At 38.4% G+C, this 14,322-nt stretch overlaps 1 protein-coding gene across 6 annotated transcripts in view; it reads right to left on the bottom strand.

Moving 5' to 3' along the window:
• The window catches only part of BBS9 (Bardet-Biedl syndrome 9), a 477,322-nt gene that overhangs the window by 241,718 nt on the left and 221,282 nt on the right, over positions 1-14,322 (bottom strand). For all 6 annotated transcript variants that reach the window (XM_065884413.1, XM_065884414.1, XM_065884415.1 and 3 more), the window contains 2 exons: positions 5,206-5,378; positions 1,321-1,473 (listed from right to left, as the gene is read on the bottom strand). In XM_065884413.1, the coding sequence (XP_065740485.1) occupies positions 1,321-1,473; positions 5,206-5,378 (326 nt within the window). The remainder of the gene's footprint in view (positions 1-1,320; positions 1,474-5,205; positions 5,379-14,322) is intronic.

Here is a 14,322-nt window from a genome sequence, read left to right as displayed (position 1 = left end):
CCATCTCATGACCAACAGACACATGAAAAGATGCTCAACATCGCTAATTATTAGAGAAATGCAAATCAAAACTGCAATGAGGCACCACCTCACAACGGTCAGAATGGCCATCATTAAAAAGTCTACAAATAACAGATGCTGGAGAGAGTATGGAGAAAAGGGAACCCTCCTACACTGTTGGTGGGAATATAAGTTGGTGTGGCCACTATGGAAAGCAGTATGGAGGTTCCTTAAAAACTAAAAATAGAGGTGCCATATGATCCAGCAAGCCTACTCCTAGGTATATATCCAGACAAAACTATAATTCAAAAAGGTACATGTACCCCTACTATTCATAGCACTATTCACAACAGCCACGACATGGAAACAACCTAAATGTCCAATGACAGATGAATAGATAAAGAAGACGTGGTACATATATACAATGGAATACTACTCAGCCATTAAAAAGAATGAAATAATGTGATTACAGCAACATGGATGGACCTAGAGATTCTCGTACTAAGTGTAGTAAGTCAGAAAGAGAAAGACAAATATCATATGATATCATTTATATGTGGAATATAAAATATGACATAAACGAACTTACCTATGAAAGAGACTCACAGACATAGAGAACAGACTTGTGGTTGCCAAGGGGGTGGTGCAGGATGGATTGGGAGTTTGGGATTAGCAGATGCAAACTATTATATACAGAATGGATGAACAACAAGGTCTTACTCTATAGCACAGGGAACTATATTCAATATCCTGTGATAAACCATAATGGAAAAGAATACGAAAAAGAATGTATATATGTATAACTGAATCACTTTGCTGTACAGCAGAAATTTACACATTGTAAATCAACTACACTTTAATAAAATAAATTTTAAAAAAAGAATTCCATCTCAAAGCATCAACTGACATAAAACTAGAAGTGTAATCTAATTGCTCTATAAGACAATTTGAGAATTATGATGATAATTATGGGATGTACTAAGAATTGTCCAATAATAACACTAATCATAATAGTACTATTTATCGAGCATATCCTATGTGCCTGGCATTAAGCTGGGTGCTTCACATAAAAGATGGAAAATCCTCATAACAACCCTGGGAAGTAAAATATGGATGGATCTAATCCAATTTACGCAAGGTCACATAATTAGAAAGTGGCAGAGCTTGACTTTAAATTCTGACTCTAAAGCTTGTGTGCTATTTCCTGCTCCATAATACATAGGAAAGAAATATCTTATCTTGATAGTCTGGTACATGACTCTAGGGTGAGGGAAAAAATTACATCCAGTAGTATAAAACTGTCACTGTTATTATACTAACCTGCTTGTAAGTTCCATCTAGCAAGGTGTCCAGGTGTTGGAGAGGAGCAGGTGTTTTATCTTTGAACCTTGTTAATAGCCGGCGTTGAATGGCCCGAAATTGTACAGCTCTTTCAGATAAGAGTTCTTCTAATTTTTCACCATTTATCCGCAACTACAATGAAGAATTTCTTTAATTCAGGTTAAATGTGCACAACAAAACGTGTCTAAAGTAAGGATACTGGCAATGCCAATAAAAGTTTGAAAAGAGTAAAGAAGAAATTTAAGTGTGTTACAGAGTTTAGAGAATTAAAACTGTGATATTTGATACATGAATACATAGATGATACAGTGAAATAGGTCAAATAGAAATTTAGTAAAAATGGCCCAGTTGTCATTGGGGTAAAGATAGATCATTCAATAAATGTTTGTGATAACTGATTAAATACATAAGGGAAAAAAGGAACAAGGATTTTTCCCCCATTCTTTACAACAAAATCAATTGCAGAGGAATCAAAAGTTTAAACACAACAAAGCATTAGAAAATTATATTTTTAAAAATAATCTTAGCATGAGACAGATCTTTATAAGTCAAAAGTCAAAAGCCACACATACACACACACACCCCTGATAAATTACTAACTAAAAAACATTTTTTAATTCTACGTGGTTAAGAAAAAAGGTAGAGAAAAACATTATAAGTAAAGTGATAAGACAAACAGCAAACTGTAAAAAATAATAGCAATAACCACAGAGACAAAAAACCATGCCTATAATATCTAGAAAGCATCTACAAACTGATGAAAAAGGACCACAACTCAAACAAATGAGTAAGAAGAAGAGCAACAATCCAATAGAAAAGTGGGCAAAATTCACAGAAAAGTTAATACAAATAGCTCTCAAACATACAGCGTTTGACCTGGCAATCTCAATTCCAGGAATTTATCCTAGGGGTGAGCTTGCAAAAAGTAATGTACACACAAGGATATTCATTATAGGATTTTTTCTGTTGCTATTATAGTAAGATAATGTTAATCATCAAAATACTCATCAATAGAGGAACAGGTTGACTAAATAAAGAGAACTTTGCAGGACCACCAGGTACTGATAAGCAATGCTAGCCAAAGATGCATTGAATGAAACAAAGCAAAACTGAAATACAGAATATCATTCATGTATTTTTTTAATCTATATAGTAACATAGTTGTGACTGCATAGAATAGTTCTAGAAAGGTAACAAGAAACTGTACACCAAAAATTGCCTCCAAAGAGGAGACTGAATAGTGGGAGGATGAGAATCAGAAACGACTCTTTTCAGTATAACTCCTCTCATAACTTTTGAATTTAATACAATTAAAATAAAGAAAGCTAGTCAAAGTCATAGGGAATACTCCATGAATGCAGATCATGTGAACTGCTAATTCAACTTAACAAAACAGTCATAACTAGTTCTGAAGTAAATATCATATTCAAAATGTTCAGAAATCAAACATATTATAGTTTACATTTCTGATATCAAACCAAACTTCCTTACCTTTTCAGTGCATGTATGGAGAACAGACACATGATTGGAAAAAAAACTTGGAATTTTATTAACTTCTTTTAACCCCAGTTTCAGAAGCATTAAGTAGCTAACTAAATCAAAGTATATTCTCTTGAAGGAAAAAAAAAAACTTTCATTACCAAAAGTTAAGTGACATAACAACTAAATTTTTAAAAAAGAATATTAGAGTTATCAATAATTCACCCTTTTAATTATATGATTTCCTGCTATAATACTTTATTTCCTCAATTCATGAAACAAAAAATTTTTTAAATATTCTCAAAACGGAGACATCAGCCAGGTTATCATTCCTTTGAACGTGTAACAAAACAGCAGTGATTGAAATGTTTTCACATGTCAGAATTTCAACATTTAACAAATATTTATTGATCTTAGTGCCACACAGTGTTCTAGACTCTAGGAATTACAACAATGAATAAAACAGACAAAAATTCCTGTTTTCAGGGAGCTTACACTAAGGGACACATAGATTCCAAAAGCCACCTTGATTCAAAGTTTAAAGTCATATTAAAAAAAAAAAAAAAAAAAGTAGGGCTTCCCTGGTGGCGCAGTGGTTGAGAGTCCGACTGCCGATGCAGGGGATGCGGGTTCGTGCCTGGGTCCGGGAAGATCCCACATGCCGTGGAGCGGCTGGGACCATGAGCCACGGCTGCTGGAGCCTGTGCTCTGCAACGGGAGAGGCCACAACAGTGAGAGGCCCGCGTACCGCAAAAAAAAAAAAAAAAAAAAAAAAAAGTAGAGCGGGGCCAGAGAGCAAAGGAAGTATAAGCATGCCCTTTTTAACTGTGTAACAAAAGTGCCTATAGTTCACCACATTCCCTAAGTCCCTCCCCAGAAAGGAAATGTCTCTGATGTAGAAACTCCAGGGATTTACTAGCCAGCAAATAAGGTGGGGAGGAGGGAGGCGGACTGTATGTCAAACATAGTCAATTAGAATCTAATATTTTTTTATGTTAAATATTACAAATAGGTAATTAGTATAGTCTTTCTGTGGACTCTCTTCCATAAGTCACTGGACCCCAGTTTTGCACAGTGAAGCAGGAATTTCTTAAGATATATCCTAGAGAATTATAAAGGTTCTCAATACTTAGAGTCCCTAAACATATTTCCCAAACTATTGATTTTGGTGCCATAATTTGGTCAAAGTATACTGTCCTATACAATATTATCAGCTTAGATGAGGGAAGACCCAAATAAATTCAATTTATTTGATAATGCCGTGTTATCTGCAATTGGATGGTATGCACTGAAATTTTCCCTTTATGTTCACACTGTATTCGAAGAAGTCTTTATTTGTAGGTTAAAGTCAATGCTCTTAGAATGTTCAAGGGACTAAACATTAAGTAGAATGTTCACGTGACTGACAATTTACATGACGTATTCTCTCTCTCACTCCCTCTTTCTCTCTCATCCTCTCTCACTAACACACGCACACGCACGTGCACACACACACACACACAACACACACCATAGTTTACAAACTGAAATGCAAAAACCTATTGATTCCTTAAAAAGTAGCCACTCTAGGGAACCAATGTTTCCTTAAACAAAGTGCAAAATTTTTTTGAAATTCCTCTTTGTAATTCCCTACAGGGTCTACTTATAGGCAAATAAGAAGAGCCTGGTGAATTTTTTTTTTAACACGTGGGACTTAAAACAATGACTTTCATTGTCCAATTTTTTTCACAAAACATGACTCCTGACTATTTCCAAATATCAAATCAATCTTCAAAGGATGAAGATTTGACACCCTCAAGATACTCAAGAGAATCTAATACAGGCTCTGAAGGTACTTCCAAAGAAGAAATGCAAACATATCCAGGCAACAAAGTCACTGTCAGATCTCATTAATTTAGACATTTAATCATTCAGCATTTACTAAGCACCCATTGTGCCAGATACTGGAGAATATTTTATGTGATTAACCCTCATTCAGATGCAGAAGTTCTGGTGTGCTTGTTAAAAATGAAAAGGAAAAATCACTTTGCTTTATAATCACACCTCATTTATGGCCTGCTAGAATTAGCCAATTGGCTGCCAATAAGCTCAAATAGTTTTAACGCTGGGTTATTGGGGTTAAAGGTTAAATCCCCATGTGGGAGAATTAAACCAGCTCTGTTCTGAAGCCAGACCACAGCTCCAGGCAGCCACTCTGCAAAAGTCTGCAATTGATCACAAACTGGGCAAGAGGGCAGGAACAGATTCACAACCCCACCATCCACATAAGAATAACAACTTGATGTACACTGCCTAATAGCATGTATACTAGAATCCTTACCTCTGTAGCATCTTTCTTTCATATATTGAAAAATTACAGATGATACGGGTTATGATCATACACACCTCAAAATGATGATCGATCAACTCGAAATATTCTTGAAGGGGCATAGATCCAGAAAAAGAACATGCGAAATCTTTGATTCCCTGTTTTTCAAAATATTCCTGAAGGCGGATAATAAGCTCATTTGTTATGAGCCAAAGATCCTCAAATTGTTCACTCTGGATGCGATATCGTTCTAAAGAGAAAAAATAATTAAGGAAAAGGCTTATTAACACATAACTAGTAGCTGAAACTATATGAATTATCACTAACTCTGACATGAATACCAAAAGGACAAAGATTTCTTTTTTGGAATATAGATATAATTTCTACTGACTTAATAAAAATAATTCTACTGCCTTATCGTGATTTTCTGTATCAACAACTTAACATTTTCAAAGCTCATTCCAAAGGTATGTGGTCACAACAGCAAGCTGCATAGTCATTTTAACTATGTATCTTATAATAGGTTTCAGTATGGTAAAAACACAAAATTTGGATCCTTCTAAAAAGAGCTTTACTCAAAAGGTAAAAAAACAAACAAACATAACAAAAAAAGGTAAGAAAACAGCCATTGCTAAAGTACAATCTGGTATCATTAGTTTGTTTCAAAAAATTGATGTGAAATAAAATTTATTCTATAGAAAGCCCACATCCTGGACACAGTAGGCAGCTTAAATCCCTGTAATCATAATCAAAGTTTTCTATTTTTCTAATAGTTCTTTCATTTGAAGAGAGATTTTGCAATAAGACCCTTCCCCAATTATAAATCTTGGTTCCCTCCATTCCCTCCATTCCCTGACACATCAGCTCCAAGACAGCCAAAGTCTTGTCTATCTCCTACCCTGATGATTATGATGACAACAATGATGACAATGATGATGACATCAGTGACAATAACCACATCTATGATAAGAGCAACTATGATAAGAGCACCAGCTATGCATACATCAAGCACTGTAACTACAAAAACCCATTTTTTATAAGAAGGAAAACCAGGCACAGAGAATTTCAGAGACTTGCCAAAGGTCACAAAGCAATTTAAATGTCAGACCTATAATTCATGATATATATCCTTCTTCCCCAATTGTCTAAACTCTACCTATTCCTCAGGATCTGGCTTCAGTCTCACCTACCCCAAGAAACCTTTATTTCTCTACCATCTATAGAAGCCTTATATGTGCCAATCACTATCTAAAGCACTGCACATTCACTCTCTTGTTTAAACCTCAACAACCCAATAGGCTATTGGCTATATAACAATAGCTCCATTTTACAGAAGAATAAATATAGCAACAGAAGAGTTTAAATAATCTGCAAGGTCATCTAGCCAATTAATAACAGAGCAGGGATTGGAACTTTAGCAATTAATCCAAAGATTATCTATCAATTTTAACCACCTCATAACATTACATTTCTCTGAATTTATATAGAGAATTCTACAGTTTACTGTGCACTTAATACATACAACCATGTACTCTTTTTTTTTTTTTTTTTTTTTTGCGGAGCACAGGCTCCGGACCCACAGGCTCAGCGGCCATAGCTCACGGGCACAGCCGCTCCGCGGCATGTGGGATCTTCCCGGACTGGGGCACGAACTCACGTCCCCTGCATCAGCAGGCGGACCTCTCAACCACTGTGCCACCAGGGAAGCCCCAACCATGTACTCTTATTTAACTTTCCAGATGATTATATTCAGTCTCTGCAAAGAGACTGTACACTTTCTGAGATCAAAGTTACATACTTTATTTAGTTCACCATTTATTGAGCAATTATTATGTGCAATTTCATAAAGAAAGAAATGTTGGGAGTACAAAAATTACCTTAGTCTTTTTGCTTAAGGAACTTAAGGTAATACGATACGTGCATGTGAAATATTTATTTATATTCCCAAAGGTACGTTGACAAATTCTATAAATATATTACCTCTTTAAATTGGTTTTTAACTTCAATTTGTTACCCTCAGCCAGAATTCAAGAATATATCTGCTCTCATTCCCCTAGTCATACTCTTTTCAATTATATAAGGAATAAAATACACTGAGTATGCCTGCCATGGTGCATGGCAAACACCCTGGTATTCTCTGCTGTCATATCATTCCCCTTGGAGCTTCCCCAGTCTTCCCCTCACTCCAGTCTTTTTTTTTTTTTTTAAACATCTTTTTTGGAGTATAATTGCTTCACAAATGTGTGTTAGTTTCTGCTTTATAACAAAGTGAATCAGCTATACATATATATAAATCCCCATATCTCCTCCCTCTACCGTCTCCTTCCCACCCTCCATATCCCACCCCTCTAGGTGGTCACAAAGCACCTACCTGATCTCCCTGTGCTATGCGGCTGCTCCTGACTAGCTATCTATTTTACATTTGGCAGTACATATAGGTCCATGGCACTCTCTCACTTCTTCCCAGCTTCCCTTTCCCCTCCCTGTGTCTTCAAGTCCATTCTCTACATCTGTGTCTTTATTCCTGCCCTGCGCCTACTTTCTTCAGAACCGTTTTTTTTTTTTTTTACATTCCATATATATGTGTTAGTATACAGTATTTGTTTTTCTCTTTCTGACTTACTTCAGTCTGTATGACAGACTCTAGGTCCACCCACCTCACTACAAATAACTCAATTTCGTTTCTTTTTATGGCTGAGTAATATTCCATCATGTATATGTGCCACATCTTCTAAGTATCAATGGACACTTCAGTTGCTTCCATGTCCTGGCTATTGTAAATAGAGCTGAAATGAACATTGTGGTACATGACTCTTTTTGAATTATGGTTTTCTCAGGGTATATGCCGAGTAGTGGGGTTGCTGGGTTGTATGGTAGCTCTGTTTTTAGTTTTTTAAGGAAACTCCATACTGTTCTCCATAGTGGCTGTATCAATTTACATTCCCACCAACACTGCAAGAGGGCTCCCTTTTCTCCACACCCTCTCCAGCATTTATTGTTTCTAGATTTATTGATGATGGCCATTCTGACCAGTATGAGGTGATACCTCATTGTAGTTTTGATCTGCATTTCTCTAATGATTACTGATGTTTAGCATCCTTTCATGTGTTTGTTGGCAATCTGTACACCTTCTTTGGAGAAATGTCTATTTAGGTCTTCTGCCCACTTTTGGATTGGGTTGTCTGCTTTATTGATATTGAGCTGCTTGCAAATTTTGGAGATTAATCCTTTGTCAATTGCTTCATTTGCAAATATTTTCTCCCATCCTGAGGGTTGTCTTTTAGTCTTGTTTATGGTTTCCTTTGCTGTGCAAAAGCTTTTAAGTTTCATTAGGTCCCATTTGTTTACTTTTGTTTTTATTTCCATGTCTCTAGGAGGTGGGTCAAAAAGGATCTTGCTGTGTTTTATGTCATAGAGTGTTCTGCCTATGATTTCTACTAAGAGTTTAATAGTGTCTGACCTTACATTTACATCTTTACTCCATTTTGAGTTTCTTTTTGTGTATGGTGTTAAGGAGTGTTCCAACTTCATTCTTTTTTTTTCTTTTTTTCTTTTTTTTTGCGTTACACAGGCCTCTCACTGTTGTGGCCTCTCCCGTTATGGAGCGCAGGCTCCGGACACACAGGCTCAGCGGCCATGGCTCACGGGCACAGCCGCTCCACGGCATGTGGGATCTTCCCGGACCGGGGCACGAACCTGTGTCCCCTGCATCAGCAGGCGGACTCTCAACCACTGCGCCACCAGGGAAGCCCCAACTTCATTCGTTTACATGTTGCTGTCCAGTTTTCCCAGCACCACTTATTGAAAAGGCTGTCTTTTCTCCATTGTATATTCTTGCCTCCTTTATCAAAAATAAGGTGACCATATGTGTGTGGGTTTATCTCTGGGCTTTCTATCCTGTTCCATTGATCTATATTTCTGTTTCTGTGCTAGTACCATATTGTCTTGATTACTGTGGCTTGGTGTATAGTCTGAAGTTAGGGAGCCTGATTCCTCCAGCTCTGTTTGTCTTTCTCAAGATTGCTTTGGCTATTTGGGGTCTTTTGTGTTTCCATACAAATTGTGACATTTTTTGTTCTAGTTCTGTGAAAAATGCCATTGGTAGTTTGATAGGGATTGCACTGAATCTGTAGATTGCTTTGGGTAGTATAGTCATTTTCACAATGTTGATTCTTCCAATCCAAGAACATGGTGTATCTCTCCATCTGTTTCTATCATCTTTAATTTCATTCATCAGTGTGTTATACTTTTCTGCATACAGGACTTTTGTCTCCTGAGGTAGGTTTATTCCTAGGTGTTTTTTTGTTTTCTTTTTTTTTTGTAGTATGCGGGCCTGTCACTGTTGTGGCCTCTCCCATTGCAGAGCACAGGCTCTGGACGCGCAGGCTCAGCGGCCATGGCTCATGGGCCCAGCTGCTCTGCGGCATGTGGGATCTTCCCGGACCAGGGCACAAACCCGCATCGCCTGCATTGGCAGGTGGACTCTCAACCACTGCGCCACCAGGGAAGCCCTATTCCTAGGTATTTTATTCTTTTTCTTGCAATGGTAAATAGGAGTGTTTCCTTAATTTGTCTTTCAGATTTTCATCATTAGCGTATAGGAATGCAAGAGGTTTCTGAGCATTAATTTTGTATCCTGCTACTTTACCAAATTCATTGATTAGCTCTAGTAGCTTTCTGGTAGCATCCTTAGGATTCTGTATGTATGGTATCATGTCATCTGCAAACAGACAGCTTTACGTCATCTTTCCCGATTTGGATTCCTTTTATTTCATTTTCTTCTCAGATTGCTGTGGCTAAAACTTTCAAAACTACGTTGAATAACAGTGGTAAGAGTAGGCAACCTTGTCTTGTTCCAGATCTTAGACGAAATGGTTACACAGTTCTTCACCACTGAAAACGATCTTGGCTGTGGGTTTGTCATATATGGCCTTTATTATGTTGAGGTAAGTTCCCTCCAAGCCTACTTTCTGGAGGGTTTTTATCATAAATGGGTGTTGAATTTTGTTGAAAGCTTTTTCTGCATCTATTGAGATGATCATATGGTATTTTTCATTCAATTTGTAAATATCGTGTATCACACTGATTGATTCGCATATATTGAAGAATCCTTGCATTCTTGGAATAAACCCCACTTCATCATGGTGTATGATCCTTTTAATGTGCTGTTGGATTCTGTTGGCTAGTATTTTATTGAGGATTTTCGCATCTATGTTCATCAGTGATATTGGCCTGTAGTTTACTTTCTTTGTGACATCTTTGTCTGGTTTTGGTATCAGGGTGATGGTGGTGGCCTTGTAGAATGAGTTTGGGAGTGTTCCTCCCTCTGGTATATTTTGGAATAGTTTGAGAAGGATATAGGTGTTAGCTCTTCTCTAAATGTTTGACAGAATTCGCCTGTGAAGCCATCTGGTCCTGGGCTTTTGTTGGAAGATTTTTAATCACAGTCTCAATTTCAGTGCTTGTGATTGGTCTGTTTATATTTTCTATTTCTTCCTGGTTCAGTCTCAGAAGGTTGTGATTTTCTAAGAATTCGTCCATTTATTCCAGGTTTTCCATTTTATTTGCATTTAGTTGCTTTTAATAATCTGTCATGATCCTTTGTATTTCTGCAGGGTCAGTTGATACTTCTCCTTTTTCATTTCTAATTCTATTGATTTGAGTCTTCACCCTTATTTTCTTGATGAGTCTGGCTAATGGCTTATCATTTTGTTTACCTTCTCAAAGAACCAACTTTTAGTTTTATTGATCTTTGCTATCATTTCCTTCATTTCTCTTTCATTTATTTCTGATCTGATTTTTATGACTTCTTTCCTTCTGCTAACTTTGGGGTATTTTTGCTCTTCTTTCTCTAATTGCTTTAGGTGTAAGGTTAGGTTGATTATTTGAGATGTTTCTTGTTTCTTGAGGTAGGATTGTTTTGCTATAAACTTCCCTCTTAGAACTGCTGTTGCTGCAACCCATAGGTTTTGGGTTGTCGTGTTTTCACTGTCATTTGTTTCTAGGTATTTTCTGATTTCCTCTTTGATTTCTTCAGTGATCTCTGGTTATTTAGTAGCATATTGTTTAGCCTCCATTTGCTTGTATTTTTTACAGACTTTTTCCTGTGATTGGTATCTAGTCTCATAGTATTGTGGTTGGAAAAGATACTTGATACGATTTCAATTTTCTTGAATTTACCAAGGCTTGATTTGTGACCCAAGATATGATCTATCCTGGAGAATGTTCCGTGTGCACTTGAGAAGTGTATTCTGTCGCTTTTGGGTGGAATGTCCTATAAATATCATTTAAATCTATCTGGTCTATTGTGTCATTTAAAGCTTGTGTTTCCTTATTTATTTTCTGTCTGGATGATCTGTCTTTGGGGGTAAGTGGGGTGTTAAAGGCCCCCACTATTATTGTGTTACTGTCGATTTTCCCTTTAAAGGCTACTAGCATTTGCCTTTTGTATTGAGGTGCTCCTATGTTGGGTGTATAAATATTTATAATTGTTATGTTTTCTCCTTGGATTGATCCCTTGATCATTATATAGTGTCCTTTCTTATCTCTTATAATAGTCTTTATTTTAAAGCCTATTTTATCTGATATGAGTATTGTTACTCCAGCTTTCTTGTGTTTTCCATCTGCATAGAATATCTTTTTCCATCCCCTCACTTTCAGTCTGTATGTGTCCCTAGGTCTGAAGTGGGTATCTTATAGACAGCATATATACGGGTCTTGTTTTTGTATCCATTCAGCCAGTCTGTGTCTTGGTTGGAGCATTTAATCCATTTACATTCAAGGTAATTATTGCTATGTCTGCTCCAATTACCATTTTCTTAATCGTTTTGGGTTTGTTTTTGTGGGTCTTTTTCTTCTCTGTGTTTCCCACCTAGAGAAGGTCCTTTAGCATTTGTTGTAAAGCTGGTTTGGTGGTGCTGAATTCTCTTAGCTTTTGCTTGTCTATAAAGCTTTTGATTTCTCCATCGAATCTGAGTGAGATCTTTGCTGGGTAGAGTAATCTTGGTTGTAGGTTTTCCCCTTTCATCACTTTAAATACATCATGCCACTCCCTTCTGGGCTGCAGAGTTTCTACTGAAAAATCAGCTGATAACCTTAAGGGGATTCCCTTGTTTGTTATTTGTTGCTTTTCCCTTGCTGCTTTTAATATTCTTCTTTGAATTTAATTTTTGTTAGTTTGATTAATACGTGTCTGGGTGTGTTTCTCCTAGGGTTTATCCTGTATGGGACTCTCTGCACTTCCTGGACTTGGGTGGCTATTTCCTTTCCCATGTTAGGAAAGTTTTCAATTATAACCTCTTCAAATATTTTCTAAGACTCTTTCTCTTCTTCTTCTGCAACCCCTATAATTTGAATGTTGGTGTGTTTAATGTTGTCCCAGAGGTCTCTGAGACTGTCCTCAATTTTTTTCATTCTTTTTTTCTTTATTCTGCTCCTCAGCAGTTATTTCCACCATCCTATCTTCCAGCTCACTTATTTGTTCTTCTGCCTCAGTAATTCTGCTATTGATTCCTTCTACTGTATTTTTCATTTCAGATATTGTGTTGTTCATCATTGTTTGTTTGTTCTTTAGTTCTTCTAGGTCTTTGTTAAACATTTCTTGTATTTTCTCAATCTGTGCCTCCATCCTATTTCCTAGATTTTGGATCATCTTTACTATCATTACTCTGAATTCTTTTTCAGGTAGTTTGCCTATTTCCTCTTCATTTATTTGGTCTTGTAGGTTTTTACCTTGCTCCTTTGTCTGTAACATATTTGTTTGTCATGTCTTTTTTTTTGATGGGTGGGGCTGTGTTCATGTCTTACTGGTCGTTTGGCCTAAGGCAAACAGAACTGGAGTTTGCAGGCAGTTGGGTAGAGCCGGGTCTTGGTGCCGAGATGAGGACCTCTGGGAGACCTCACTCCAATTAATATTCCCTGATATCTGAGGTTCTCTGTTAGTCCAGCAGTTTGGACAGAGCTCTCTCACCACAGGAGCTCAGGCCTGCCCCCTCAGCCTGGGAATCAAGATCCTGCAAGCCACATGGTGCAGCAAAAAAAAAAAAAAGGAGCAGTACAATAACAAAGAATAAAAAATAAAGTAAAATTAGAAAAATAAAAAATTTTTAGAAAATATAAAGATATAAATGCAACAACAACAACAAGGTAAAACAGAACCGTAGGGACTTCGCTGGTGGCCCAGTGGTTAAGACTCCACGCTCCCAATGCAGGGGGCCAGGGTTCGATTCTTCGTTGGAGAACTACATCCCACATGCATGCCACAACTTAACATGTTGCAACGAAGATCCAGTGTGCCACAACTAAGGCCCAGCGCAGCCACAATAAATAAACATAAAAAAAAAAAAAAAACACATAACCACACCTAAAAAAAAAAAAAAACGGCTGGAAAAGGTCTTGGCTGTGAGGGCGGGGCTTAGGTGTGGGCAGGGCCTAGGCTTAGGACCTGCAGGGCCGGAAAAGGCATCAGGGCCAGAGGGGGGCCTCAGAGTGAGGAGTTCGGAGGTTAGGCCCTGGGTGGGGGTGTCGGGGCGGGGCTTAGGCTCAGGGTGCCTCGGAGTGTAGAGGATCAGGCTCTGGACCTCAGCAGGCTCTCAGCTGATCCCCTCACTATAGTGGGACACTCCCGAGCGTGGGAACCCCTCCCCTCCCCCAGCCACCCCCCCCTCCCAGGGCCACCAATCCCATCTGGCCTCCACTTTTCCTCTCCCCTCTCCCTCTCCCTCCCTCCCATGCCCTCAGGACTCACACAGCTGGAGGGGGCCTCAGAGGGCAGAGGATCAGGCCTGGGACCTCAGCAGACTCCCCAGAGCCCAAGTGGGCAGGGGAAACGTTGGCTGTGTTCACTCCAGTCCCCCAAGGGTCTCTTCCCCATCCCCGTTGCTCACCTCACCATGAGTGGACCCACTCCAGGCATGCGAGCACCTCCCCTCCCTCAGCCACCCCTCAGGGGCACTGGTTCCAAACTGCCTCCACCTCTCCCTACGCTCCCTCCCCACCCCACATCCTACCCAGTTGCTCAGGAGTTCCTCCCATCTCCTTAGGTGTCTGTGGTCCCCTACCAGTGCCTGGTAGGTGCCCTACTTGTGAGGAGACACAAACTCCGCGTCCTCCTACTCCATGATCTTGACTCCATCCCATTGTATTTTCTTCATATCTATCTCCCTTCATCTCCAAGGACATTCCCTAGGTAGAAT

This window comes from Phocoena phocoena, chromosome 9, assembly GCF_963924675.1.
Source record: "Phocoena phocoena chromosome 9, mPhoPho1.1, whole genome shotgun sequence".
Lineage (NCBI taxonomy): Eukaryota > Metazoa > Chordata > Mammalia > Artiodactyla > Phocoenidae > Phocoena > Phocoena phocoena.
This window is presented reverse-complemented; position numbering and strand designations above follow the sequence as displayed.